At 53.7% G+C, this 27,819-nt stretch overlaps 1 protein-coding gene and 1 pseudogene across 1 annotated transcript; both read right to left on the bottom strand.

The window, feature by feature from the left end:
• Positions 1–2: 2 nt before the first annotated feature.
• LOC134562327 (olfactory receptor 14J1-like) lies at positions 3–21,456 on the bottom strand (annotated as a pseudogene).
• A 5,029-nt stretch (positions 21,457–26,485) lies between these two features.
• On the bottom strand, positions 26,486–27,790 carry LOC134562455 (zinc finger protein 586-like). The gene has a single exon (XM_063419849.1). It carries the CDS (start codon positions 27,674–27,676, stop codon positions 27,062–27,064), a length of 615 nt encoding a protein of 204 aa, XP_063275919.1. The 5' UTR covers positions 27,677–27,790; the 3' UTR covers positions 26,486–27,061.
• Between the last annotated feature and the right edge of the window lie 29 nt (positions 27,791–27,819).

Below are 27,819 nucleotides of genomic sequence, written 5' to 3'. Positions count from 1 at the left end.
CCTTACTGGTGCTGCTCATGGGCCACGAGGTCTGAGCTCTCGCTGGATCTTTTACCACGGTCCTGGCACAGGGTGGGTGTTTCCTCATCAGATGACCTTTGGATAAGTTTGGAGCCCTTCTTTGTGTGACATCTCTGGGGCTTTTCCTCCTCATTGGATTCCTGCACTGTGGAGCCGCTCAGAATGGCCTCTTCCATGAGGTTCTGCTGTGGGGATTTGACCTTCCTGGTCTCCATCCTCAGCTTCTTGTCTGGGGGAGGAAGAAAAAGGAAAGGATGGGATTTGCCTCTGTGCCAAAGAGAAGGGGAGGTAGATCCCCCCAGTGCATCCCCGGCAGGACGGCGTCGGCAGCGGGGCTGTCCTGCAGCCGGGGGCCATGCTGGGCTGGGAGATGAAGCAAGGGAGAGGGGGAAAGGGACAGTGACTTTCTCTACACCTGCCTGGCTGTCCTGGGGCATCTTCCTCTTATCCACAACCTAAACCAAAAAATTAAAAATTAAACTAAAAATGTGGCAACAGAAAAGAAAAACAAACCACAGAGTCAGAATACAGCCTGACACCCGGTTACTCTGGCTGTTGGTAGCAGTTCAATCAAATCGTGGCTGCAGTCCTCCTGGAGTCACAGATGTGGCTTTGATCTTGTAGAAGGGTATAAATTTCCTCTGAAGGTCCAGTTGTGGTGTAGATGGGTCTGGTGTTCCTCTGGGAATCCAGTGGAAACAGGCTGCTTCTGGTGTTTCCCATCTCAGATTATATCCAGGTAGGAATGCCTGGCTCCTCCCTGTGGGTGGAGCATCTCACAATGGGATGGTGAAATTTAATCAGTCATGCAGGGAGACTCAATGGCCCATTAACAGAAGATATCGCCCTGGAGGGAGGATGGGTCATGGAAGAGATAAAGAAAACTGCCCTGCCTGGTTTTAACAATTGGCCCATTAAAAGAAGAAACCACCCCTAGGAGAGGGGTCATAGAAGAGATAAAGGACACTGCCCCACCTATATTTAAAATATGGTAATAAAATATCTACTTTTAGTTCCATCTTACATTGCAACCTAAGACAGGACCCCTGGCTCCTTGCCCAGGCTCTCTCCAGAACACGCCCAGGCCAATGCTCAGCACAGAAAAGCCCCGTCAGCAGCCCCAGGCTGGCCGTGGGCAGGCTGGGGGCAAACAGCATGGCTGGGGCTCTGCAAGGTCCCTGGGGGAGACGGGAAGGAGCAGCAGAGCAGAGCCTGATCCATCCCCACTGCGCTGGACACCCCCGGGCAGCGTCCCACAGCGGCCTCATGCACCTGCCAACAACATCCCCCGTCTGCAGCCCTGCAGCCTAAAAACCACTCAGGTTTGTGGTGGCCTCTGCAGTCAGCCACAAAGTTTGTTCCCATCAGCTGGGAGTTTCCTGTGCCCCTGCAGACGTTTTTGCTCAGAGCCAGCACTGCTAAACTGCCCTGAGCATTTCCTTTGCTTCACTTTGGCTTCCTTTCCTCTTCCTGCTACAAATTTCTTCCTCTTGCCCACCTCTGTTCTCACCCTTGCAATCAGCCCATCCCTGTGTCCTGGGTTATGCAACAATGTTTATTCTCTTTTTCCATCTGTTCAAACTGCTTGGGGAGATGTTTTCTTTATCTCTTGTATGACCCATTCCTCATAACTCCAGGGGGGAGGGGGTGGGTGCCTTCTGATAATGGGCCAGCTGTTAAAACCCAGTGGAGCAATGTTCCTTATCTCTTCCACACCCTGGCCTCCCTCCAGGGGGAAAATCTTCTGGTAATGGGCAATTAAGGCTCACCACATGACTGAAACCATTACATCATCCCATTGGGAGATGCTTCACCCAGAGGGGGGAGAAAACCATTCCTACCTAAAAAACCCTGAGATTCAGGAACAGCAGGGTATCCTGTTTTCCACTGGATTGCAGAGGAAGACTGGACCCATCTCACCTCCACTGGACCCTTTCTACAGGATCATCTCTACTCCAACAGAACCACATTTGTTTTTCCAGGAGGATTTATTTGGACTTCTCCCAACACCCTGACGAACAAGGTGACTGCTCGTTTTCTGACCCTTTCATGGTTTCTCGGATTTTTGCTCCTTTGCTTGTTTTTTTGTACTACTACATTTGTATTTATAATATTCCTAGTAAAGAACTGGTATTCCTGTTCCCAAATAATCACCTGAAAGCCCTTAATTGCAAAATTATAATAATCTGAAGGGAGCGGGGTTTACATTCTCCATTCCGAGGGAAACTCAAGCTTTCCCTGGCAGACAATGTTCTTCCAAAACCAAGACACCCTGGTTGCCTTTCCTCTCTGGCCCCAATCCCCATTTCAGTTCCTTAAGCTGGCACCATGGGAACGTCCCTTGGGGAGCAGGGTCATCCTCCAAGTGCTGCAGGAATTGTCTGCAGGCTCCTGCAGGGTCTCCTGCTGCTCCCTTGCCAGAGGCACCACAGGCCAGGGGGGCACATCTGGGCTGCTGTGTCTGGCTGTGGGGCTCCCTGCTCTGGGCAATGAGGAGGGGCTGCAGAGGCTCCCCCCATTCCCAGATTTCCCTGCCAGCCCTGCTGGTACCAGGCAATCCCCAGGTGCCTCTGGGCTGACAGTGCAGCCCCTGAGCCGGGCAGAGCAACCCCACCACGGGGGGACCCTGCATCCTCCGCTCCCTGGGCAGCCACGCCCAGCCCCGGGCACAGAGCTCCGCCAGCCCCCGCCGCCCCCTCCCCAGGGCCCCCGGGGACCCCCGCAGCCGGGGCTGGCTCTGAGCGAGGCGGCCCCCGAGCCCGGCTGCGTGGCCAGGGGGGCACGGGGAGCCCGGGGCCTCTGTGCCAACGCTGCCCCCGCTCTCCCTCAGCCTTTGCCCGGCCCAGCCCGGCCACAGCATGCATGATCCCCTCGCAGCCCGGCCACACACACCCGCCTGAGCCAGGGGCCCACGGGCCGCCCAGCGCTCCCCGGGCCGCCCGGGCCTGGCCCCGAGCACAGAGCTCTGCCCGGGGGGCTCCCGGCCCAAGGCGGCGGCTCCGGGCCCGGGCGGCCGCTCCCGGCTCCCACAGCCCGACTGGGGCTGCCCTGCTGCGCACATTTCCCTTAAAAACATTGCCTGTATGCACCCCCAAAACACTAAAATCCCAACCAGCCATCACCTCACCACAAAAAATCATGCAAAAACCAAACCCACAAACCAACCACTTCCACCCGGTCCTCCTGTGCCTTCCCAGGGACCCCAACCCCGCGGGAATGCCCCCGGATCGGGACAAAAGCTGCTCCCCTGGAGGCACTTGGAACACCCACCGGCGGCCCGGCCCTGGCACACGGCTCCCGGCAGCTGCCCCGCTGTCCCAGCCGGGCCTTTGCAGCAGGGAGGCTCTGCGGGACCCCCGGGCTGTGCCCCCTCCCAGGCCCTGCCCGCCCCGGGGCTGACCTTCAGCCCGGGCTCTCTCGCTGTCCCGGCTCCTGCAGAGTCCCCGCTCGCAGTTCCTTGGCCCCTGGGCTCTCCTCTGGGGCTCGGAGAACAGCCGCCAATGGAACCTTGGCCTCAAAAGGAACCATTTTGGTGCTCCCTAGCCAGGAAAGAACCCAAACTTTGTTCTTTTGGCCTGGGTGCAGAGACCCCCTGGGCTGTTTTCTGCACACAGTTCCAGCCCTCAGCTTTTGCTGAAGGAGCTGCCTACAAATGTCACACTGCCAGGCCCTGTCCTTGCTGTCCCCTGCTGTGGCTGGGCATGAACAGAGCTCCTGCCCTTGCATTTCCAGCTGCTGTGCAACCAAAGCTGAGGGATCTGGAGCTGCCTGAAGGCAAAACCTGCAACATGAGCCTCTCTCTCCAGGGGGAAATCTCCCCCTGCTGGTCCAGCCCGTGGCAATGCTGCCATTCTCTGCTGCTGCTGGGGCACTGGCGGCTCTGGCTGAGCAGGAAAGGTGACCCTGAGCCAGGAGATTTCCTTGGCTGCAGCAAAGCCTGGGCACACAAAGACCTTCCTGGCACTGTGCCCTGGGCCAGCAGGGATTGTGCCACCAGAGCTGACCCGAAATTTCTTCTCCCAGGCAGCTTGAGGACACCGAACATGGAGAAGGCAGAGCTGACTGTCAGCTTTGCACAGTCCTCCAGAAGGATCCTGTGTGTGAAGCAGCCTGAGAACAGGGTTTGTGTGTCAGGGCAGGGGAATTCAGAGCCCTTTTCTCCCCCGGGTTTTTAGGGTCTGCACTTGCAAAGGCCCTGCAGCTGCCAAAGGGGCCTTTTTCAGTCAGCTGAGAACAGTTCTACTGAAAGCCTGTCTAAACCTGCTTTTCCTGCAAATGTGCCCAATGAATGCTCATTTTTGCAGCCCCAGGTCTTGTCTCCACACAGGTAAGAGAACTAAAGGATGGAACAGCTATGCTAGGGGGAAGATCTTTTCCTTGTTTCTTTTTCTTGTTTTTCTTTTTGGGTTTTTGTTTGGTTGGTTGGTTTTTCTTCTTTGGTTTTAGGTTTTTTTTTTTGTTTTGGAGGGAATTTTTTTAATCTTTAATATATATGAGTTGGTGATTTTGCTTTTGTTATGGGTTTTCTTGTTGGTGATGATTTTTTGGTGGTTTTTTTTGTGGTGGTTGTTGTGCTTTTTGTTCTTTAGTTTTTTTATTTCTTGTTTTTTGGGGAGTCTTTTTCTTTTTTATTGGAGTGGGTCTTTTTGTTCAGGTATGAAGTTTTTTGGGTTTTCTATCGGTTTGGTTTTTTTTTTTTTTTTATTAACTCCCCCTGGCAGCTCTGGGCAGAGCTCTGTAACTGCATCTGACACTCAGCTGTGGCACTGTGGAGGTGGCCAAGGGGACCTTCCCTGAGCTGTCTGCAGAGGAACCCACATCAGCCCAGGCTGGGGTGGTCAGTGGCCGGTCAGCTCTGTCCAGTGGACGTGGCTCTGGACACTTCCCTTGGAGCGTTTCCATGGAGGGAATGCTGGGGCTGCCACCACTGTGGTGTCACAGAAAGGGGAACGCTGGGGCTGCCACCCCTGTGGTGTCACACAATCACAGAATCACTGGGTTGGAAGAGACCTTCAAGATCATCGAGCCCAACCCACGTCCTAATGCCTCAACTAAACCACAGCACCGAGTGCCACATCCAGTCTTTTTGCAAACACATCCAGGGATGGTGACTCCACCACCTCCCCAGGCAGACCATTCCAGGACTTTATTATTCTTTCTGTGAAAAACTTTACCCAATATCCAACCTGTATTTCCATTGGCTCAGCTTAAGGCTGTATCCTCTTCTTCTGTCAGTTGCTGCCTGGAGAGAGAGACCAACCCCACCTGACCACAGACACCTTTCAGGGAGTTGTAGAGAGTGAGAAGGTCACCCCTGAGTCTCCTTTTCTTCAGGATAAACAAGCCCAGCTCCCTCAGCTGTTCCTCACAGGGCTTGTGTTCCAAGCCCCTCACCAGCCTCGTTCCCTCTCTGGATGTGCTCAAATGTCCCAACGTCCTTCCTAAACTGAGGGGCCAGAGCTGGACACAGCACTCGAGGTGTGGCCTCACCAGTGCCGAGTACAGGGAGAGAATGACCTCCCTGCTCCTGCTGCCCACACCATTCCTGGCCCAGGCCAGGAGCCATTGGCCTTCCTGGCTACCAGGGCACACTGCTGGCTCATGTTCAGTCACTGTCACCAGTGCCCCCAGGTCCCTTTCTGCCTGGGCACTGTCCAGCCACACCGTCCCCAGCCTGGAGTGCTGCAGGGGTTATTGTGGCTAAAATGCAGGACTTGGCACTTGGAGTTGTTAAACTTCATCCCATTGGACTCTGCCCATCCATCCAACGATTCCAGGTCTCTCCCCAGAGCCCTCTTCCCTTCCAAGAGATTCACACACGCTCCCAGCTTAGTGTCATCTGCAAATTTACCAATGAAAGACTCAATCCCCTCATCCATGTCATCAATAAAAATATTGATCAGAGCTGGCCCCAGCACAGACCCCTGAGGAACACCACTGCTCACTGGCCACCAGCTGCATGCAGCACCATCACCACCACTCTCTGGGCCCGGCCATGCAGCCAGTTCCTAACCCAGCAAAGAGTGCTCCTGTCCAAGCTGTGGGCTGCCAGCTTTTCAGGAGTGTGCTGAGGGACACAGGGCCAAAGGCCTTGCTGAAGTGCAAACAGACAACATCCACAGCCTTTCCTGCATCCACCAGGCGGGTCACCTGCTCATTAAAGGAGAGCAGGTTGGTCAAACACGACCGACTCCCTTTACCCCTCCTAAACTCACGCTGGCTGGGTCTGACAGCCTGGCCATCCTGTAGGTGCTGCATGATGACACTCAGTATAAACTGCTCCATTCCCTTACTGGGTACTGAGGTCAGGCTCACTGGCCTGTAATTACCAGGATCCTCCTTCCCACCCTTCTTGTGAATGGGAGTCACACTGGCCAGCTTCCAGTCCTCTGGAACCTCACCAGGGAGCCAGGACTGTTGGTGGATGATGGAGAGCGGCTTCACAAGCTCATCTGAGAGCTCCCTCATCACCCTGGGGTGGATCCCATCTGGGCCCAGAGATTTATGAACATCCAAGGGGCTCAGCAGTTCTCTGACTGCCTCCTCCTGGGTAACAGAGGCACCAATCTGCTCCCTGACACCCCTCTATGATCCACACTGGGAAATGGCCCCAGGAGTGTGGGGAATGTGGGAAGGGCTTCAGCTGCAGCTCCCAGCTGGTTTCAAACCAGCTCAGATCTCCTATTGCATCAGCAGATTCATAGAGGGGAGAGGCTCTCTGGCTGCCCCGACTGCAGGAAGAACTTCAAGCACAACTCCACCCTCATCAAGAACTGGCACATCCACACTGGGGAGAGGCCCTATGAGTGCAGGGAATGTGGGAAGAGCTTCAGCACAAGCTTCAGCCTGATCTGCTGCCAGAGGATTCACACCAGGGAACAGCCATACGAGTGTCCCCAGTGTGGGAAGAGCTTCACCCACAGCTCTCACTTGACCAGACACCAACAGAGCCACCAGTGAGGGAAGCCCTGCGAGTGCCACAACTGTGGAAGAGCTTCCCACACTGCCCCAACTTCATCCCCCCTCAGAAGACCCACACTGGGCAGAGCCCTGGTGATCACATTCACTGTCATCCATGCTGGGAAGACACCTGGCTGGTTCTCCTTTTGGTCTGACCATAATTTTCTTCTGATTTCACTCCATCCCTTTAAAACATCCAAAACAGGACCATAAAGGAACAAATTGATCACGGATGTCAAAAGTCCCGCCATTTGAGGGGGAATTTAGGGTTTGGGGCCATATTCTGGAAGATCTGTGGGTTCTTGGGGGATTTCAGGCAGCATTCTCCATGTCTTTGCATTCTAAAACCCAAGATGGATTTATCTGTCACCTCAAAACAACTCAAACCCACTGAAAACAACTCCATATTACCCCAAAGGCCTCAAACCCACCTCAAAAGGCCTTCTTCCCACCTCAAAAAACTCAGTCCCATGCCAAAATAACTTAAATTCCACAGCCTCCAGGGTGAGATGGAGGTGGAAGGAGATTGGGAGAAGTGGAATCCAAATTGCGGGTGTGGGATCAGGATTGTGTGGGACTGGGCGGGTGGGATGTATTTTGATGGTTAAGAAAACTTTCAAAATTATTGCTTCCTGTCCTGTTCATTTTCCATCAGTTGCAGTTTGTTTTTCAGAGTGCCACCTTCTCAGCTGATTGTGTTTGTGTCCTCCTTTCTCTCCTGCCTTCCTCTGCCTGCTCTTTTTCTCTCCCAGTGTCTCTCCTGACACAGGGCAGCTCCCACCAAAGGCTCTCCCCGTTTTAATTCCCAATCCATGAGCTACAACAACCCTGGGTGTAGTTATGAAGGCTGGCAGTGAAATGTCACTGTAAGACATTGCTCCACTTGGCTTGTGGCTCCTTGTTAAGAGCTTTCCCTTCAAGAGCAGGAACATCTTTTCCTGGCTGGGATCTGGGACTACAGACCCTGGCAGTGTGTGCCATGGATCCCAGAGGGGCATTCCTGAGGCTCCCAGGGTGCTGCTCCTGCCGTGCCTCCCAAGGAGCTGTGCAGGGCCAGGGGACAAGGTCCAGCAGCTGTGCTGGTTCTGCAGTGCCACAAGGGCCCCTGGTTCCAGGAGTTTCCGTGCTGTCAGCAGCGCTTCCTTGGTTCCAAGGATGCCCTGCGGTGCCACAAGGGATATTTGGGTTCATCAAGTCCTTCAGTGTCACAATGGCCTGCCTGGTTCCAGAGCTTCTGGAGTGTCCCGAGGGATTCCATGAATGGGCAGTGTGACAATGGACCATGGACTCTGTGCAGCCCTGCTGGGGCACCATGGACTCCTTGGTTCCAGGAGGTTCCTGTGATGTGGCCATGGTCTCCTTGGACCCACAGTGTCACAGTGGCCCACTGGATCCACGTGGCCCTGGTGTGTCACAGTGGGCCCTTGGTTCCAGGGGACCCCAGGGTCACAGTGGGCTCCTTGCTTCCATGTCCCCCCTCAGTGCCACAATGGCCCCTTCATTCCATGAGGAACACAAAAGCTTTGTAGGAACATGGAGCAAATCCTGCTGAACACACCTGGGAACATCTGGCTGCTTTCCAAAGAGAGGTGAAAGGGGAGGATGGCACCAGCAGCTTCCATCTGCAACAGAGAGCCAGGGAGAGGACGGGGACAGAGAATTCAGCTGAAAGACTCCGAGAATTCTGCTCACAGAGATCATTTCTGCTCACACTGTGCCTTGAAGCAAGGTGACATCATTCCAGGCAGCCTGGACTGAGCAGGTGGGTCCAGAGTGAAGTTTGTTGTTCAGGAAACACACTCAGGCTTTTCCATTCTTTCCTCACAAACAGGAAAACTTCTCCTGGGCCTGTGTGCAGGCAGAGCCCTGAGGAGAGCAGCTAGGACATGGTGCAATGGGCTGGGACATGGAGCTGCAGAGCTCAGGGGACAAGGTTCTGATGCAGGGCACAGGGATGTCAGTCCCAGGTGGGCCATCTCAGACATGGTGAGGCTGTGGTAAGAAGCAGGTTGTCCAACAGGGTCAGCCTGCAATGGGATCATCCTTCTCTGTGCCCATACCTTAGAATGACACATTCAGCATCAAGATCACCTGGGGAAGGCCTTTATCAGCTCTTCCCTGAACTGAAAAATAAAAAAAATATTCACCTGATTCAAGAAAAAGTCATGAGGTGCAGTTTGCAATATTCCTCGTTAAAAGAACTCCAAACCCAATCCAATCAGCTGCACAAGCCCTAGAGACTTGAAGACAACTGAAGGAAAAGGAAGAGCCCATGAAGGATTTCTGTATTTTAATAAGCCCTGCAGTGGATTTGGGGCTGAGTCCAGCACCCCCAGGCACTGAGAGAAGGTTGCAGAAGCTGCTCCAGGAGGCAGAAGCCAAACTCCAAGTCCCTTGGAGCATCAATGGGCCCCAGTGAGGGCAGGGACTGCCCAAGGCTCCCCAGGGACTGCTGAGAGCAGATCCTTGAGGGCAGGATTGCAGGGAGCCCAAGGCTGTGAGCAGGGAACTGCAATGCTGAGCAAGGCCTGGGCTGGCTGCAGGGAGCAGAAAGGCCAAGCCCTGAGCCCAGGCTGGGACAGCAGGGCCTGTCCCTCACGGCTGCCTCGGGGCTCTTTGTGGGGCAGGGATGGCAGGGGCAGCAAGGACAAATGTCACCAACCTGTGGGACACTGCAGATCCTGCTGGAACCAAGGGGCCAGGGTGACCCTGTGGGAAGTTGTGGAACCAAGGGGTCACTGTGGCACTGCTGGGGCCCACGGAACCAAGGGGCCAGGGTGACTCTGTGGGGCTCATGGAAACAAGAGGCCATTGTGAGCCTGCAGGGCTGCAACACCCCAGAACACTGAAATGCTGGGGGAACCAAAGGTTCCTTTACTTGACTCTGGAGCTCAGGAGAAACACCAACCAGATATTCTCAACATGGACAGAGGCAGAGAATATTCTTGGCAGGAAGGGCCCCACAAGGATCATCAAGTGCAGCTCTAAAGTGAATGGCCCACACAGGGATTGAACCCACAGCCTCGGTGATACCAGCACCGTGCTGTAACCAACGGAGCTAAGAGGGCACAATGACACAACATTTTACTGGCAAAATACAGACAGTCAGGGAACTTGGGCAAAGGGCTTAACACAACATGCAGTTCAACTTAAAACTCTTATCATAGCATTAACTTCATTTAACATAGAAACCTTTAACCCTGAAGATCTTAAGTTTCCCAAAAATGTTCCAGGAAAGGTAAGCAGGATCAGAAGAAGAAGAAACAGAGAACAACAGCAAGACAGCTGATCTATAGAAGGACACACATACAGGTACCAGCTGCTCGGGTTCCAGCGTCGCTCACACAGGAACCCCAGGAGAAGGCAGGAGCCACACCATGGGCTGGCCTCGTGCTCCGGCTTTTAAGGGCTATGGGCCTCTATGGGCCCGCCCTTGGGTGGGACTACCAGTGTCTTGTCCAATCAGAGCCAGGGTAGGAAGCAACGGCCTGTCTGCCTCTCATCTTCCTTTGAGACACTGGGACCATGTACTTTTCTTTCTTATGGGAAAAAACATCTATTTCAACCAGGCATTCATGGTCAAATTTGGGAATTTGCCTCCAGAATTCCCTATGGCCAAGGATAAATTTCCAAAAAAGGCTGCCAGGACTGTCAAGTCTGGCTGGTCTTGGTTTCCTGAGGGGGGGCACTCATGTGCCTGGGAAACACTGGGGCTCTGGGCTTTCCTTCCTAATGAAGAGAACTCTTCATCCTGTCCAGGCGCCCTCAGCCAAAACTGACATTTCACCTCCAAAATGCCCTCTGTCCAAAAATAGCCTTGAGATGAAAGATGCCAGGAGTGACAGGTCTGGCTGGCTTTGCCTTTGAGAGCTTCCTCTCACCTGCTTTCAAAACACTGCGGCTCAGTACTTGCCTTCCTACGGAAGTTTCCTTCTCAACGTGTACGTGGTCAAAACTGAGATTCCTCCGCCCAAATTTCATGTACCCAAGGATTCCTCCATGAAAAAAGCTGCCAGGACAAACAGGCCTGGCTGCCTTGGCCTCCAAGGAGGCACCTCTCTCCTCCTCTGCTTTTAAAACACTTGGGCTCTGTTCTTTCCTTCCTATGGCAAAGAACTGTCCTTCTTGTCAATGCAAAAATGGCCCAATATGTGTCTCCATGTCCGAAATTCCCTGTATCTAAGGGTTGCTTTCAGACAAAAGCTACCAGGACAGAGAGGTCTGGCTGGCCTTGGCCTCTGATGGCTGCTATCCATCTGGCCCTGAAACACCAGTGTACCGCGCTTTCCTTCCTGTGGAAAAGAACCGTCCTTCTCCTCCGGGTGTCCATGTCTGAAATTGGGATTCCACCTCTAAAATTCTGGATATCCCAGAGCTGATCCCAGACAAAATCTGCCAGCACTGTCAAGCCTGGCTGTCCTTGGCCTCTGGTGACTGCCCCTGCCACCGTGGGGCTCGGTTCTTCCCTTCCTGTGGAGATCACAGGGACACTGTGGGGACCTCATGGAACCAAGGGGATCCTTGTGGCACCCCTGGAGCCCATGAAACCAAGGGGCCACGGTGACACAGCGGGGCTCCATGGAACCCAGAGACCATTGTGACTCTGGGGGGCCTCATGGAACCATGGAGACCATTCAGAGCCTTCAGGGCCCCGTGTGACCAAGGGGACATTGTGACACCTCAGGGCCTCATGGAAGCAAGGGACCATTGGGACACTGTGGGGCCCCATGGAACCGAGGGAACATGGAGCAGGTCTGGCTGGCTTGGACACCCAGGGGCCACCTGACAGGGCTGTCTGATCTTGGAATGTCAAGGGCAGCCTCTGCTCTGCTCCTGGAGCACCGGGGCTCTGTGCTTTCCTTGCTATGGAAAAATCTGTCCTTCTTTTGAGATGTCCAATGTCAAAATTGGTACTTCCCCGACAAAATTTCCTACATGCAAGGGTATCTCTCAGAAAAAACCCACCCCTCTCAGCTGGCCTTGGCCTTTGGTGGTCACCTGGAATATGCCCAGGAAACACTGGGTCTCTGTTCCTTCCTTCCTATGGAAAACAATTGGCCTTCTTGTCCAGGGGCTATGGCCAAAATAAGAATTTGGCCTCCTAAATTCTCTATAACCAAGGATTACTCCCAGAGAAAATCAGCCAGGACAGACAGGTCGGTCTGGCCCTGTCCTCTGGTGAATTTTCTCAGATTATGAGCAGAATGTTTTCCATTGCAAACACCTTGGAGAGGGCCCAGGGATCTTCCAATGTGAGGTTTGGAGGCCTCAGGCACATGAGCACTAGACAGGGACAAAGGAGCTCTGTGCTCCTTGGGATGGAGACTGAGGACAGTGGAGGAGAGCCATGAGAGTGTTTAAAGAGTGGTTTCAGAGATGGTGGATCCTTTTCACCTAGTGCAAAACAGCCAGAGAAAGAAAGAATTAATGCCCGGTGCAGCTGGGGAGGCCCAGACTGGACACCAGGAGAAAGGAATTTCCCTGCCAGGGCAGGGCTGTGGTGCAACACATCCCCCAGAAGGAGTCTGGAGCAGCCCAAGGCTCTGTGTGCCCAGGCAGAGGCAGGCAGGACACAGAGGTGTCAGCAAAGGAAGGGGCCAGCCAGGTGGGGCAGCCGGGTGATGAGGACAGCCTGCAGGGACAGAGGCACAGGGCATGGACACCGTAGCAAAGCCTGGGCTGCAGAGGGCACAGGGATGGGCAGCAGCTGAAAGGCCCTGACACAGCCACCTCCTGCTGCACTTTGGCCATGGCTGCTGGCCCTGGGCCTGAGGCCAGGAGAGGACAAGTGACCCTTGCAGCCCTGGGGCCTCATTGCCTCCTTGTCCCTGCTCAGCAGCCTGGCAGGGGCTGCCCCATGGTGCTGCCCTTGGCATTGCACATCCCCACATCCCAGTGCTCCAGGAAGAGCCCTGAGCAAGGAGGGAGGGACAGGATCTGCCTTGCCAAGGGCTGGGGCTCAGGCCTTGGCATTTTGCATTGTGCAACACATCCAGGTTTGCTCAGCATGAGACACACCTTTCCCTTGCTTTTCTTAACCTGTCATCCCTGCCTCCAGTTCACTGCTCTAACTGGAACCTGGGGACACTTTCTCAGTCCTGCCTGTCAGCAGGACTCACTTAAACTAGAGGAAACCTCAGTGTTTCAATTTGACTCTGAATTCTTGACAAGTTTTTGATCCCACTCTGAGGGACTGAGTGTGCTGCAAACAGCACCAAAGGCCCGAGAGGGTCATTCAAGTCCTTGTGCTGTGTCTGTGCTGCTGAGCTGGGCCGGGCTCCTGGCACAGGGGCAGCTCCTGGCAAGGGCAGCGCTGCAGAGAGACAGCTCTGCCCAGGAGCAGCTCCTGTGCACAGCCCAGCAGGGCTGGGGCACTGCCAGGGCATCTCAGGGACACCAGCAGGGCACAGACAGAGCTCACAGGGGCTCAGCACGGGCAGGGGCTGTGAGATGTCCCAGAGGGGGCTGTGTCACAGTAGCACCTCTGTGGCTGTGTCACAGAGCCAAAGGGCAGCTGTGATGTCAGAGAGGAGCTGTGTGACAGCACAGAGTGGATTGTGTGAGGTCACAGATTGGGCTATGACATCACAGAGTTTGCTGTGTGAGGTCATTGAGCAGGTAAAATGTCATAGAGGGGAGTGTGTGTCATTGCAGAGCAGGCTGTGACATCATACTGTGGTTTATGAAATCATAGAGTGGGCTGTGAGTTCATAGAGTGTGCTGTGACATTAAAGAGTGGCTGTATGACATCACAGAACGGGCTGTGTGACATCACTGAATGAGTCGTGACATCACAGAGCAAGCTGTGACTTCAAAGAAGGTGGGTCTGTGACATCAGAAAGTGGGTTGTGACATCACAAAGTAGGTCATGACATCACAGAGCAGGCTGTGTGACATCAAAAAAAGGGCCTGTATGACATCACAGGGGTGGTGTGTCATCACAGGGTCTCTGTGACATCATAGGACCTGTATGACATCACAGGGGCTGTGTGACATCACAGGAAGCTGTGTGACATCATAGGGGCTGTGTGACATCACAGGAAGCTGTGTGAGGTCACAGGAAGCTGTGTGACATCACAGGGGCTGTGTGACATCACAGGGGCTGTGTGAGGTCACTGGGGAGGTCACTCCACCCCAGCCCCCCTCACAATCCCCCCAGAGGAGTCCAACGCTGCTCGTGCACAGCGGGGTCCCCTGTCCCCCCGGGTCCCCCCGTCCCCGGCGCCGCAGCCTCCCCCAGAGAATGTTCCACGAGATCGACCCCAGAGCCTGACACGGGGATGGGGGGACGGGACCCTGAGGGGTGGGACAGGGGGACAGGGACCCCCTGGCAGTGTCCTTGTGTCCCCCAGGGCCAAAGCCTGGGCCAGGGCTCCTTCACCCTGTTATGAACGAGGGGCTGAGAGCGCTTAAAAAATCCCTGGCAAGGGATCAGCAAAACCCAGATTTAATATTAAGGGACAGCACCACAAAGTTCCTTGGCAAGAGTCACTCTGCTCCTGACTGGACACTTCAAGAACACCAGGGAAACAAAGCAGCAACAAAACCAAACAAAATCCAGGCAATCAAACCAGAAATGAACCAAGAACTGTCCCTGTGTGTGTGTGTGTATGAGAAAAGGACAGTGAGGACAAGGAAAAAAGGAATACAGCCTAAAAGCTTAATAGAGTGCAAACTTAAAAATCACATAACTTATAACTTAAAATTACCCTCAACCTGATACCTTCAGCTTTGCAGGTTAGCAAAAGAACAGCACTTAACAGTATTTATCCTAACTTATAACCTATCACTTAATGATTTCACAGTGCAATAACAATTAACATTTTTGAATTTTGCTGAAAACTCAACTTAGCAAAAGAACAACTCTAAGCAGCATTTCACTTAGCTTACACCTCATGACTTAACCTTACTTCCAGGCCTGACTGACTCAGATCTCCAAGGCACTCACAGCCCTCAGGGAGCAGCATTTCTGCCCCATTCTCCAGGGCACAGGCACTCGTGTGTGCACACAGACAGAAAGAGGCAGTGCAAGGGAGCTGTGAGAAATTCCCCTGCAGGGCAGGGAAATGCTCCCTGCGGATGCTTTGGCATCTCCCCAGCGGGCCCAGGGTTGAGCCTGCAGGAGTGGGGGGCTCGGCCCCGGCCCCGTCGCTGTTCGGGGACCCCGAGTGCAGCCCACAGGAGAGTTCCCGGCTGGCAGAGGCCCCGCTCAGAGGGAGGGCGCTGGCCCAGGAGAGCTCCAAGGGCTCCTTCTGGAGCTGTTCCTGGCCCAAGAGAGGGGCTTTAGTCACAGCAATGTTTCATCCTGGCCGCACTCGGGATCAGCAGCTTTCCTTGCAAGTGTGAGAACAGGCATGTTGAGCCACTGAGGGAACAGAAACAGTTCCCAGGGCTGCTCCTAAAGAAACCAGGAGCTCGTTGGGCAGCAGCAGTGCCTGGGAGCACACCGTGTTTGTGATGAGCTGCAGAGGAGCTGAGCCCAGGGGCTGTTGGCCAAGGTGAGGCTGAAGGAGCATTTCTCAGGTCACAGGGTGGGCTGAGAAGGGGAGGGGGGAATGCACCACCACAGGGCCCCATGGAACCATTGTGACACCATGGCATCCCACGGAACCATGTAGAACATTCTGACACTGTGGGGCACCATGGAAACAAGGATCCATTGTGACACCGTGGGGCCACATGGAACCAAGGGGACCATGGTGACACTTGGGGGCTCCACGGGACCAAGGGAACATGGAACAGGTCTGGCTGGTTTGGTCTCCCAGGGGCTACCTGGCTTGTCCAGCTGGCCTTGGAATGTTGAAGGTCTCTTCTCATCTGCTACTGCAGCAATGGGGCTCCCTGCTTTCCTTCCTGTGGGAAAGAACTGTCCTCCTCCAGGCACCCATGGCCAGAACTGGGATTTCACTGCCAAATTTCCTTACATCCATGGGATTGTTCCCATAGGAATGTTGCCAGGACAAGTCTGGCTGGCAGTGGTTTCCTGAGGGTCACTTCCCATCTGTACCCAAAACCCTGGGGAAGGCTCCTTCCTATAGGAAAGCACTGCTCTGCTTCTCCAGGTGTCCATGGCCAGAATTGGGATTCCACCTCCAACATTGCCTCTTGGGAGAGACTGGAGGAGATTGTTGGCTGGAAACGTTTTGTGTGTGTGTGGGAGGAAGGGGCAGGTCCAGCCTTGCCCTGCCCTGTAACCCCAGCACTGCCCTGCCCTGTAACCCCAATCCCCCCAGAGCCTCCATCCCAGCCCAGCAGTGTCTGCCAATCCCTGGCACACCAAAGGCAAAGCTCCACAGCCACCTCTGCAGCCCCCAGTCCAGCCCCTGAGTGACCAAATGACCCAAAGTCCCACCTGGGGGAAGGGCCCAGGAAGAGCAAGGGGTATTTAAGGCTGACCACAAGGCAAGCACACATCTTGACCCCACCTCCTCTTGGAATTTCCATCTGAACACTGCTGGAATCCAGGAGTTGGTAGCTGTGTGGGTGCTTCTCTAAATCTTTTTGATCTTTCCCTCTTTCTGTGTATTTTTCTTTTAATGCCCTCTTCTTGCTAATTTTGATTAACTTCAAATTGAGCCGGCTTAGAGTTTGTGAAGTTGAATGGGCCAAGGTAATCCTTTGAGAATTGTGGGTTTTGGTGATTGAATGTAATATTAAAACTTCTGCTGAAGTTTCTCTGATTTTCTGAAGTTGCCATAAAGTCTGTTCTGTTGTTTTAAGCTCCTGAGAATCTCTTGTTGGTATTTTTAACGTGTTTCCAACTCAGAGTGCACAAACAATTTTATTTCTTTGGAAAAATATAATTGAGAGAGTTGTTTGGGGGATGTGAGTCAGAGCTTGTCTGTCCTGCTGGGCACAGCCCAGGCAGGGCTTTCACAGCCACACTGCACACTCCATTTCCCACCTGGAGCCGCTGGTGCCTCTGAGTTCTGCTTGCCCAGCCCCAGGGACGCTCTCCTTGTCTGCCCATTCCCCCACGGTCTCTGGGCAGGGATGGCCTCAGTGGGGGCTGTGACATCCTCAGACACTTCGAGGCTGCTGCTGGATTTGACTTCTGCAGAGGCTTGTTCAGCCTGCAGCTCTTCAGTTCAGGAATTCAGTGCCCCAGGGCTCATTAACATTCAGAACACCTTAACAAGCCAAGCCTCTGGGAATAATTTGATTTAGTTTCAAAAAAAAATGTGGTTAATTAAGAAAATTTCAGAAGTGTATTAAAAGTGAAAATAAAATATTTGAAAAGACAGTGAGACAACAATTTTTAGGTTCTGTTTAGGTATTTTTCTTGTTAATACATTGATATGTTCAATTTCCAATTGACATTGAATCCAAGTACCTCCTCATGCAGTTTGAATAGATATGAAAATCAAGACCCTTCATGGCTGACAATCAATCAGACTCTGTCCCTACCCTCACCCCACCATTTCCCCATCCCAGCCCTGGCACACAGAGCAGCCTTGTGCAAATCTGAGCTGCCTCCATCCCAGGCTGGACCTGCAGCTTTCAGCTCCTTGGCTCCAACTCCCACCTGCTTTCCTGGCAGAAGGAGCTGCCCCAGACACAGAGGGATGTTCATTTCTTGTCAGACAACAAACCCAAGGGAAGGCACAGATCCAGAAAATGCAAAAGTCATTCTGCTCCCTGGCTCTGCCCTGCACCTGATCCCCACAGCCTCTCCTGTTTCCTTCATCCCCGCACTGCCAGGGACTTTCTGGGACAAGGGAGCTCTGCTCTGGCTGTGGAGGGAGGTCCAAGTGCAGCCACTGGAGTGGGAAGCACAACTCATCAGGTTTGTGTCCTTTGAGGGACCAGGAACTGCTGAGACTTGGACGCATAGAAAAGTTTCTCTTCATGGCTCACATAAAAAATGTGAACATGATAAAATTTAATAAACACCAAAACACTTCCCTCAGCTCCTTGTGACATCCCAGCAACATCTGGCATGTCTACCCACAAGGGATTGGATACAGGAAGAATTTTAGCCAAAGACATAAGAAGACGTGATATAAAAGATAAAAATACAACCAAGATGCTGACTAAGGAGTTATTGAAACTTCTGAAAGATTGGGCAACTCCCTGAAGATCAAAGCTTGAAGCCAGTCAAGGGATACATATTGGAATGACCAGAGAATAGGTACAGGAGGAAACCTGGGAGAACAGGAAGGACATAGATCCAGCAGCTGTGCATGGAGATGTCCTTAGACATGGCCATTTAAACAGAAGAACTGGAAACATCTGAAGGTAGAGCAAGAGGAAATAATAAACAGAATATTGATGACATAAGTTGATAGGAACATGAGTATTTCTCCTTTGGATATCAGTACACTTATTGGAAATTCCTGATCGTGGTGGGAAAACTTTTCATTTCATTCAAGATCTCTAATGACCTGGATAGTAAAAATGTGCTTGTATATTAGGAAATGTACAAGTATTAAAACCTGGACCCCTTTCCAAGCAGATATCAGTTGTGTCCCCATGAACAGGCAGTGCCACTTGTGCCCTGAGGTGCCCAGCTGGGATTGGCATCAGAGAGGAGCTGAGCAAGAGCAGAGCACCTTGCAAACTGCAGGTCCCTGACAGCCCTGCAGGGCTCCTGTCCCATAAACATCTGCTCTGCTCCAGTCTGGAACAGGGACCAGCATGGTGCTGGGATCATCAGAGAACTGAGGGGTGTGCTGGAATTCAGTGCTCCCCATCCCGCAGCAGCCCTGCCTTTCCCTCCTCCAGCCTTGGTCTCCAGCACAGCCATGGAGGCTCTTTGGGCTCTGGACTTTTCCTGCAGCCCCCCAGGGCAGTGGAGCTGTTCCTTTGGCACAGCCAGCCCTGCCCAGCGCAGGCAATGCCCAGCAATTCCCTGTCTGTGCCTGGCCTTGCTGCCAGCCCCGGCAGCGGCTGCGGGGCCCCTTTGTGCCGCGCTGGCCCGGCCGTGGTGCCACAGCCCCTGTGCAGGCCCAGGGCAGGACAGGAGCCCTGCGGGTGGGAACGGCCCCTGTGCCGGGGTGCCACAGCAGCCCTGGGGCTCTGTGCCCCACGGCCTCCCTGCTGGGCAGCCTCTGCCAGCTCCTGCACAGCCCAGAGCACCTTTGGGCCTGCACACACAGCCCTGCCCCGGGCTGTGCCGGGCTCTGGGCCAGCAGAGAGGCCGGGCAGGGCTGGCCATGGCCGGGAACAGGCCCTGAGCCCCGCAGGACGATGGAGCTGGGCCACAGCCAAAGTGCCCCGCAAAGCTGGGCCCAGCAGCCAGGGCTGCCAGCGCCTGGGGACACAGGCTGGCCATGACAAATGTCCTGGTGTTAGAAATGAGACACTTGACACGGCCAATGTATGAAGCAGCAATTCAATTTTATGATTAATTAGTTAACATGTAAAGTGTGAGCAAAGACAGTGCGCTGGGTACAGTGGAAAGATTTTCCCTTCCGACTGCACACCGATTGCTGGACTTGCTGGTTTTTTATTGGTTATATTCACACATATTCATAAGCTTTTCTCAGCAGTTTCTGTTTCCAATATTTAACATCATTATTCAATACCTATTGTGGTCTATTTTAAATTTCAATATTCCAGGATGTACTTCCAGGATATGTATTCCAGGTGGTGGGGTCCAGCTTCCAGATGTGGGGTCCAGCTTCTATTTTCCAGGTCTATCCATCTTTGATAGTGATGTTCAGTTTTCCTTTTTCAGGAACCATAAATCAGCAAGCTGAAGTATTTTCTTCTGTATCCAGAATGGGTTTTTTTAACCTGTCTGCGAGAAAGTCTTTTTACATTCTAAAACTACAGTTTAAAATTCTTTAATATAAAATAAGCTTCCAAAGTTATAATTCAAAGACTCTTCTTACGTATCAGCTTGGAATTTAAAATAGGTAATTACAAGCAAAGTTTGTTCAAAAAAACCTTCTTCCATGCTTTCCTCAGTTGTTTATAAGAACTCATTTTTGTAACTGTCCCATGACTGTGTCCTACAATTACAATTACACAGATTCTTTTCATTTCCCTGACATGAAACACAACTTTGTATTTCACACTGGGCCTCCTCCCTGCTCTGTCTGTGCCACCAAGGGCACAGAGCAGCCTCCTCTCTCGGCCACTTGCCTGTTTTCACTGCCTCCCCCAGGCGCTGGCCCTGCCCCACAGGCCCAGGACTGAGTGCTGGCCCTGCACGCTCACACGGGCTGAGATGGACACTGATGGTTTCTCTGGAGGCTCTCCCAGCCCAGCCCAGCTCCCTGCAAGCTCTGCCAGCTGCCCTGAGCTCTGGGCAGCACCAAGGGCCTCTCCCCAGCACAGCCCAGCCGGCTCTGGCCCTACAGCTCTGCTCAGGCCAGGCTGCTCTGGGCAGGGCCCCACGGCCTCAGCCCCTGGCAAGGGCACAGCAGCAGCTGCAGCTCACACAGGACTCAGCCCCAGCCATGGGCACGGGGCCTGGCCAAAGGAAAAGGAGGCTCCCTGTGTGCCCTGCTCCCCTGTCCCTGAGGTGCTGAGAGCTCTGCAGCCCCTGCTGCCATCCCATCTGCCCAGGCCAGCACAACAGACCCGGCCTTGGGGACCTCCAGAGCTGCTCCTGCTGCAGGCCCAGGGCCCATCCCAAAGCTGGGGCAGCCACAAAGCTGTGCCCATTTCTGTTCACTGCTGCTCTGATGAGGAGATTAAAACATAGCAAAAATATTGTTGCAAGTTCATTTATTTCCATTAAATAAAATGTGAGTTGCTCATTTATATGAAGTTTCTGAATGTCAAAATATGGAATATTTTTAAATTGGAGGGGATGAATACCATTATTGCTTTGAAGAAAGCAGCATCAGAAGTGGAAGATATATACATAAGGAGAGTATTGGCCTGTTATGATGTGCACCGGTAGCCAATGACAGAAGGAAGCAGGCAGTCCATGGTAGCTGAAAAGGATCCAGATGCATCCAGATATCAGTCCCCTGAGAGCTTTCCTGAGCTCCTGGTTCCTCAGGCTGTAGATGAGGGGGTTCAGGGCTGGAGGCACCACTGAGTACAGAACTGACAGGGCCAGATCCAGGGATGGGGACAAGATGGACGGGGGCTTCAGGTAGGCAAAGAGGACAGTGCTGAGGAAGAGAGAGACCACGGCCAGGTGAGGGAGGCAGGTGGAAAAGGCTTTGTGCCGTCCCTGCTCAGAGGGGATCCTCAGCACAGCCCTGAAGATCTGCACATAGGAGAAAACAATGAACACAAACAACACAATAATAGCGTGGCACTGAACATAATAAGTCAAACTTCCATTAAATAGGAGTGTGAGCAAGAGAGCCTGAGGATCTGTGGGATTTCACAGAAGAACTGGCCAAGGGCATTGCCATGGCAAAGGGACAGGGAAAATGTGTTGGCCGTGTGCATGAGAGCACTGAGAAAGGCACTGGCCCAGGCAGCTGCTGCCATGTGGGCACAAGCTCTGCTGCCCAGGAGGGTCCCATAGTGCAGGGGTTTGCAGATGGACACGTAGCGGTCGTAGCACAGAATGGTCAGCAGTTATGCAAATATTCTGCAGTTAAAATGTCATGCTGTGAGCAGACCAGAACAATGCAGCATCCTCACCACTCAAGGAGAACACATCCACACCTCACCAGCTGTCTCCTTCTGCCCACATCTTGTCCCCCAGTGCTGGCAGCAGCTCCCAGGGCTGGCTGAGAGCTGTCCCTGGCAGGCAGCAGAGTCCCTGCCCCAGCACAGAGCCCTGGGCTGCAGGACCCTGCTCTGCAGGACAGCCCTGGGCACCCCTGGCTGCTCCACACCAGAGATAATCAGGGAATGTACTCACAGAGTCTGTAGGCATTGAGATGTTCCAGCTTGAGGAGATCCCTGCAGGAGCTGCAGCTGCACTGTCCTGCAGCCAGAGGTTCCTGTGTCAAGGGCTGGCAGTGATTCTCCCCCAGTCCCTTCTCAGCACCTTCCCAGCCCTGAGTGATTGAAGCTCTCTGTGCCTCTGTGCTGTGCCCGGGGTGGCTGCAGGCAGAGCCCCAGCCCTGCTGGGCTGGGAGAAGAGCTGCTCATCAAGAGAAATGTGTTTTGAAGCTCTTCTTGGTTGCCAGGATCGTCCTCTGTGCCAGGAGCCCGGCCCAGCTCAGCAGCACAGACACAGCACAAGGACTTGAATGACCCTCTCAGGGTTTGTGCTGAGGCCCTGAACATCAGTCCCTGAGAGGGAGCTGAAGAAACCTCTCCAGAACTCCAAGCCAGAATCCAGCTCCAAAGTTTCTTGAAGTTTTAATGGGTCCCACTGAGGGACACGTCAGAGGAAGTGTCCCCAGGCCCCAGCCAGAGCAGAGAACTGCAGGCAGTGATGGCAGGGGGGACAAAGAGAAGCCAAGTCTTGGTGTCCTGGGGCACAGCAGCCTCTGTGCCACCAAGGGCTGCCAGGAGACCCCTTGTCCTGAGGCCCTGGGGCCTCCTGGCACAGCCCCAGCAAGGCTGGGCACTGTCAGCCCCTTGTCCTGCCCTCAGCATCCCCCTCCCATCCCAGTTGCCTCAAGGATCTGCTGGAAGGATATTTATAAAATAACTTTTTTTTTTTTTGCTCCTGAGTCTTTGAGAGGTTTGTACAATCATGGCCTCCAATTATCTGCCTTAACCAGTCCCTTGAGAGCTTTGCATTGACACTCAGTGGGGCTCATGAATGCTTGGAGATACTCAAGGTGTTTAAGGTTCTTTGGATTTCCCTTCCCACACTGAGTCTCTGAGAGGTTTTTGTACAGTTCTGGCCCAAGTTCTCTCTTCCAGGGACTCCACGAGGAGCCTGTGTTGGGGATGGACCTCACTGGAACCCAATAATGCTTCAAGACACTTTGGGTTTTTCTTCTGACTTTGATTTGTGGACAGGTTTGTGCAATCTCCTCTCAGGCCCTGAGGTTCCAGGGCTCAGCACCAAATGCACCACAGGGCTCATAGGGATCAAACAAGTCCTGACAAACCATGGCTGTGCCTTGATTTCCCTCTGTTCTGGTGCAGTTCATTAGAAAGTCTTTTCTCCTAGAGTTATGGAGAAATATTTCAAGGAGCTTCTAATAAATCCACACTCCTATTTGCAAGAATGCATTTCTCTCATTAGAAAAAATGTGACTGCAGCACTCTATGATTGATATTGACCAAGAGTCTCCCCCAGGAGGTCTGGCAAGGTCAGAGAAGCTGTGCCTTGAGGTCTGACCCAGTGTGGACAACCTTGCTCCACATCCCCAACCCCATCCTGTCTCCCCTCACTCATCTGGGACCTGCTTTGCTTGGAGAACTGGCTGCACTCAGGTAAAGAGAGATTTCCTTCCTTTTTTAGCAATCTCAAACTCCTGAGTTTCAGACAATCTCCTTAAGTGTGTGCCAAGCCCAAGGTGCCACCAAAGAGGTTCCCCTTCCCCAAGGCAGAACCATGCCAGGAATGTTTTAGACACACAGGAAGTTCTACAATAAACACAAAGCCAGAGTTGGCTGAAGGCAGAATGAGACCAACTGCAGAAGGACAGACAAGCTTTGAACTCCTTGCAGCTGAAAGCTGCAGGTGGGTTGTTGGGAGGTGTGAGTGAGCCAGGAGTGAGGGCAAGGCAAATGCAGAGAGGCCTGGAAGTGCTTGTGTGCAGACAGGTTTTGGGGAAGGGCACTGCAGGCCTGCCCTGGGCCAGCAGTGAGGGTGGCTCATCATCCCACCCTGCACTGGGCCTGGGCAGGGGCTGTGGCCATGGACACTGCACTGACCCCACTGCTGGCTTTGGGTGCCACCGCAACCCCCATCAGTTCAGGTTCCCTTGGACAGCACCCCAAGGAGCCATTTCTGCAGCCAGGTTCTGTGGCCATTGCAGGCAGAGCTGTTGCTGACCTGGCTGCCAGGGCAACCCTGAGGACAAAGCGGTGCCGGGGCTGTTCCAGGTACAATTGCAGTGACACTCGTTGGTGCCCTCAGGTGCCCTGGCAGCGGCCACAGGGACCCGTTCCTTGGTTTGGTCCATGGCAACCAAGGCCTGGAGCCGCTGGGATGGTTGGTTGCCATGGAAACCTGCCCTGGCCCTTGCTCAGGGCTGGTGTCAGTGCCCAGGGCCAGAGGGGATCCTATGCTGGGGCTGGTGGCACGGCCACCTGCCCTGTGCCGCGCTGGCTGCTCAGGCGCCGTGGAACCAGCAGCAAACGCCACTGCCAGGGCCAAAGGCCAGCTCAGCCTGACAGAAAGGGACAGGGCTGGGCACTGTTTCCATGGCAACCCTCCCTGGGACACCACTCCTGGGTTACCTGTCCTGGCAATTGCCATGGAAACACGGCTCATTGGAAATGCAGGGGTGGACAAAGGTTTTAGTAGGGCCTGTCACAACAGGACAGAGGGTGGTGGATTTAAACTAAAGGAAGAGAGGTTCAGATAAGGAGAGATAAGGAGTGATAAGGAGAGATAAGGAGTGATAAGGAGAGATAAGGAGAGATAAGGAAGAAATTTTTGATGCTGAGGTTGGTGATCCACCAGGACAGGTTCCCAGGGAGGTGGTCAATGCCCATCCCTGGAAACGTTCAAGTGCAGCTGGGACAGGGCTCTGAACAACCTGATCTGGTGAAAGATGTCCCAGCTCATGGCAGGGCTTTGAATGAGATGAGCACTGCAGGGCTCTTCCCACCCAAACCATTCCAGGACTGCATGGGGAGAAGGGGCTGCTCAGTGCACTCCATCCACTGCCTTGACTCCTCCTTGTCTCTGCTGGACCCCACATGCAGCAGCCAAACCCAGCCCCTTCTCTGGCCTTTCCTGCCCTTCCCCAGGGGCTGACAGAGCCAGGCTGGCACAGGTGACCTTGAGGCTTTGCAGGGCTCAGGCCCAGCAGCTGTGCCAGAGTCAGGGCTGAGGTCACACTCTGTGGGCTGGGGCAGAGCCCAGGCAGAAATGAGCCCTGGCCCAGCAGCTCTGCAGTGGTGGCCACCAGGCCCGGGTGCCAAGGGAGGCTTCTGGCCATGGCCTGGAAGCAGCTGCTGCTGCCAAGGAGCCTTTGGTGCCTCAGGCTCTCCTTGGCACAGCTCCCAGCACAGCACTCTGCCCTTGTGCCCGAGCCCTTCACTGTCTTGGGGCTGGCCTGGGGCTTTTCCTGCAGCTGCATCTGCCCGGGTCCTGGCACAGGAAAGGCAGTTCCTGCTGCAGCAGGAGGCTCTGCCTACAACGGGCTTCAAAAACTCCAACAAGGCCCTGTTTACTTCAACATTGCTTCCTAGAGCACTATATTCTAATAATTGTTATAGCTCCTATACTGTGGAGTAAATAACTCTTTCTTTAATTTCCTCTGTAGTGTGAATAAACTTTTCTATCTAATCCTGATCATAATCAATCACAGCTGTATTTATAGAATTATATCTGTTGTTCCATCATTAATCCAATGGGACAAATGGCATTACAGTTCAATTCAACCTGTCCAGTCTTTACACATAAACCTTTGACAAAGTCTGGGGCTAAGATCCAGCTGCTCCCAGTCTCCTCTCTTAGATAGAATTTTAAATGTCTGCTCATCCAGGAAGTGTTTGAAGATCCATGTTTGCTCTTGGGTGTCATTTCTCCAGCTCATGACTCAGCAGGAGTTTCTCCATTGAAGAAATAAAGCTTTTGCCTGAAGCTCCCACTGTGTCCATGACAGGAAGCCCTGTGAGTGTCTGGGACATCCCGGCTCTTTGGCAGCCTGGGGACTCCTGGGATGTCACCGTGGAGCCCCTGTGAGTGCCTGTGACAGATGGGTGCCTTTGCAGCCCGAGGTGCCCTGGGATGGCCCCATGGAATGGCTGTGACTGCCTGTGACCACAGGGCTCTTGACAATGCCCAGAAAGCCCTGGATGGTGTCCATGGAGCCCCTGTCTGTGCCTGTGACATTCCAGCTCTTGGACAGCCTGGAGACTCCTGGAAAGTGCCCTTGGAATCCCTCTGAGGGGCTGTGACAACTCAGTTCCTTAGCAGGGAAACATCACCAGGATCTCTTACACTGGTCAGTTTCCATGGCAACCACCACAGCCCCTGTTGCTATGCTCAGTTTCCATGGCAACCACCACCAACCCCTGTTGCCATGGTCAGTCCCTTGGCATTTCCATGCAGACCCCATGCCAGGGGTGGTTGCCATGGACACCAGCTCAGCCCTGCAGCCAGAGTCCGTTGCCATGGCAACCATTTTCCATCCCATTCCCATTCCCATGGGATCCCAGAACCACAGAATTGGCTGAGCTGGGAGGGACCCCTCAGGATCCTCCAGTCCAACTCCTGGCCCTGCTCAGAAAACCACAACAATCCCAGCCTGGGCCTGGCAGCGCTGTCCAAACGCTGCTGGAGCTCCGAGAGCCCTGGAGCTGGGACCCTTCCCTGGGAGCCTGTTCAGTGCCCCAGCAGCCTCTGGGGGAAAAACCTTCTCCTCACATCCAGCCCAAACCTGCCCCGACTCAGCTCCAGCCGTTCCTGCACTCCTGTCCCTGGGCACCAGAGGGAAGAGGCTCCCACAGCTCCAGCCAGGGACCCGCTCCCAAGGCTCTTGCCAGGGCAGCCAGGGCTGGCACCAGCTGGGATGCTCGGTTTCCATGGGCCGGGCTTTAGGAATGGGATTCCCCAATTTCCTGCTCCTGCTAAAACCGTGCTGCCGCTCGCTGCCCTCCAGCCTCCCCCTGAAAGTACAAAAGGCAAAGATCCCAGGCTGGGAGAAGAACAATTTACTGGGAACAGCAACAAGATAAGGAACAAATAGGAACAGAAAAAATATTGATAACAGAAGGGGTAAGAAAAACAATATACAGAGAAAACTACAACAACAACAACTGGCTCTTCCTGGCCATGTATTTCCTCCGGCCTGGAATGGACACCCTTCTCCCTGGGGAAGAGAGAGTCCCTTTCCTGGCCCCTGGCAATGACCTGAGATGAGATCAAATACAATGAGTCAATGGCCAGACCCTCACGTTCTTCAATCCCACCTCACATCATTGCTAGGGGCAGGGAGAGGGACAGGTGTCTTCCCAGCATGGGTTAAGGGAAATGTGGGTCACCAGGGCTCTTCCCAATGTGGGTCCTCTGATGGAGGATGAGGTTGGAGACGCACATGAAGCCATTTCCATAGCTGGGGCATTCGCAGGGCTTCCCTTACCGGTGTCTGTGTTGGTGTTGGGTCAAGGCAGAGCTGTCTGAGAAGCTCTTCCCACACTGGGGACACTTGTAGGGCCTCTCCCCAGTGTGGATGCGCAGGTGGGTGACGAGGGTGGAGTTGTGCTTGAAACCCTTCCCACAGTCAGGGCAGCGGAAGGGCCTCTCGTCTGTGTGAATGCGCTGGTGCACGAGGAGAGTGGAGCTGGTCTGAAACCTCTTCTCACACTGGGAACACTTGTAGGGCCTCTCCCCAGTGTGAATCATTTGGTGGATGATCATTTTGGACCTCTGGCTGAAGCCCTTCCCACATTCCCCACACTGGTAGGGCCTCTCCCCAGTGTGGGTTCTCTTGTGGACAGTCAAGCTGGAGCTGTGGCTGAAGCTCTTCCCACACTCCGCACACTCATAGGGCCTCTCCCCATTATGGATCCTCATGTGGACAATCAGGGCAGAGCTGTCTCTGCAGCCCTTCCCACATTCCCCACACTGGTAGGGCCGTTCCCCAGTGTGGATCCTTTGGTGGCGGATCAGGGAGGAGTTCTTGCTAAAGCTCTTCCCACACTTCAAGCACTCATAGCGCCTCTCTTTGTCATGACGCTGCTCATGGGCCATGAGGTCTGAGCTCTGGCTGGATCTCTTACCACGTCCCTGGAATAGAGTGGGTATTTCCTCATCAGAACATCCTTGGATGGGTGTGGAGCCCTTCTTAATGTGAAATCTCTGGTACTTTTCCTCCCGGCTGGATTCCTCTTCTG

Source organism: Prinia subflava, chromosome 27 (assembly GCF_021018805.1).
Source record: "Prinia subflava isolate CZ2003 ecotype Zambia chromosome 27, Cam_Psub_1.2, whole genome shotgun sequence".
In the NCBI taxonomy this organism is placed as follows: domain Eukaryota; kingdom Metazoa; phylum Chordata; class Aves; order Passeriformes; family Cisticolidae; genus Prinia; species Prinia subflava.
This window is presented reverse-complemented; position numbering and strand designations above follow the sequence as displayed.

What these genes read in the sequence shown, in the direction of transcription:
- LOC134562455 (XM_063419849.1), bottom strand. Translation starts at nt 27,676, where the DNA reads ATGGCCCATGAGCAGCGTCATGACAAAGAGAGGCGCTATGAGTGCTTG.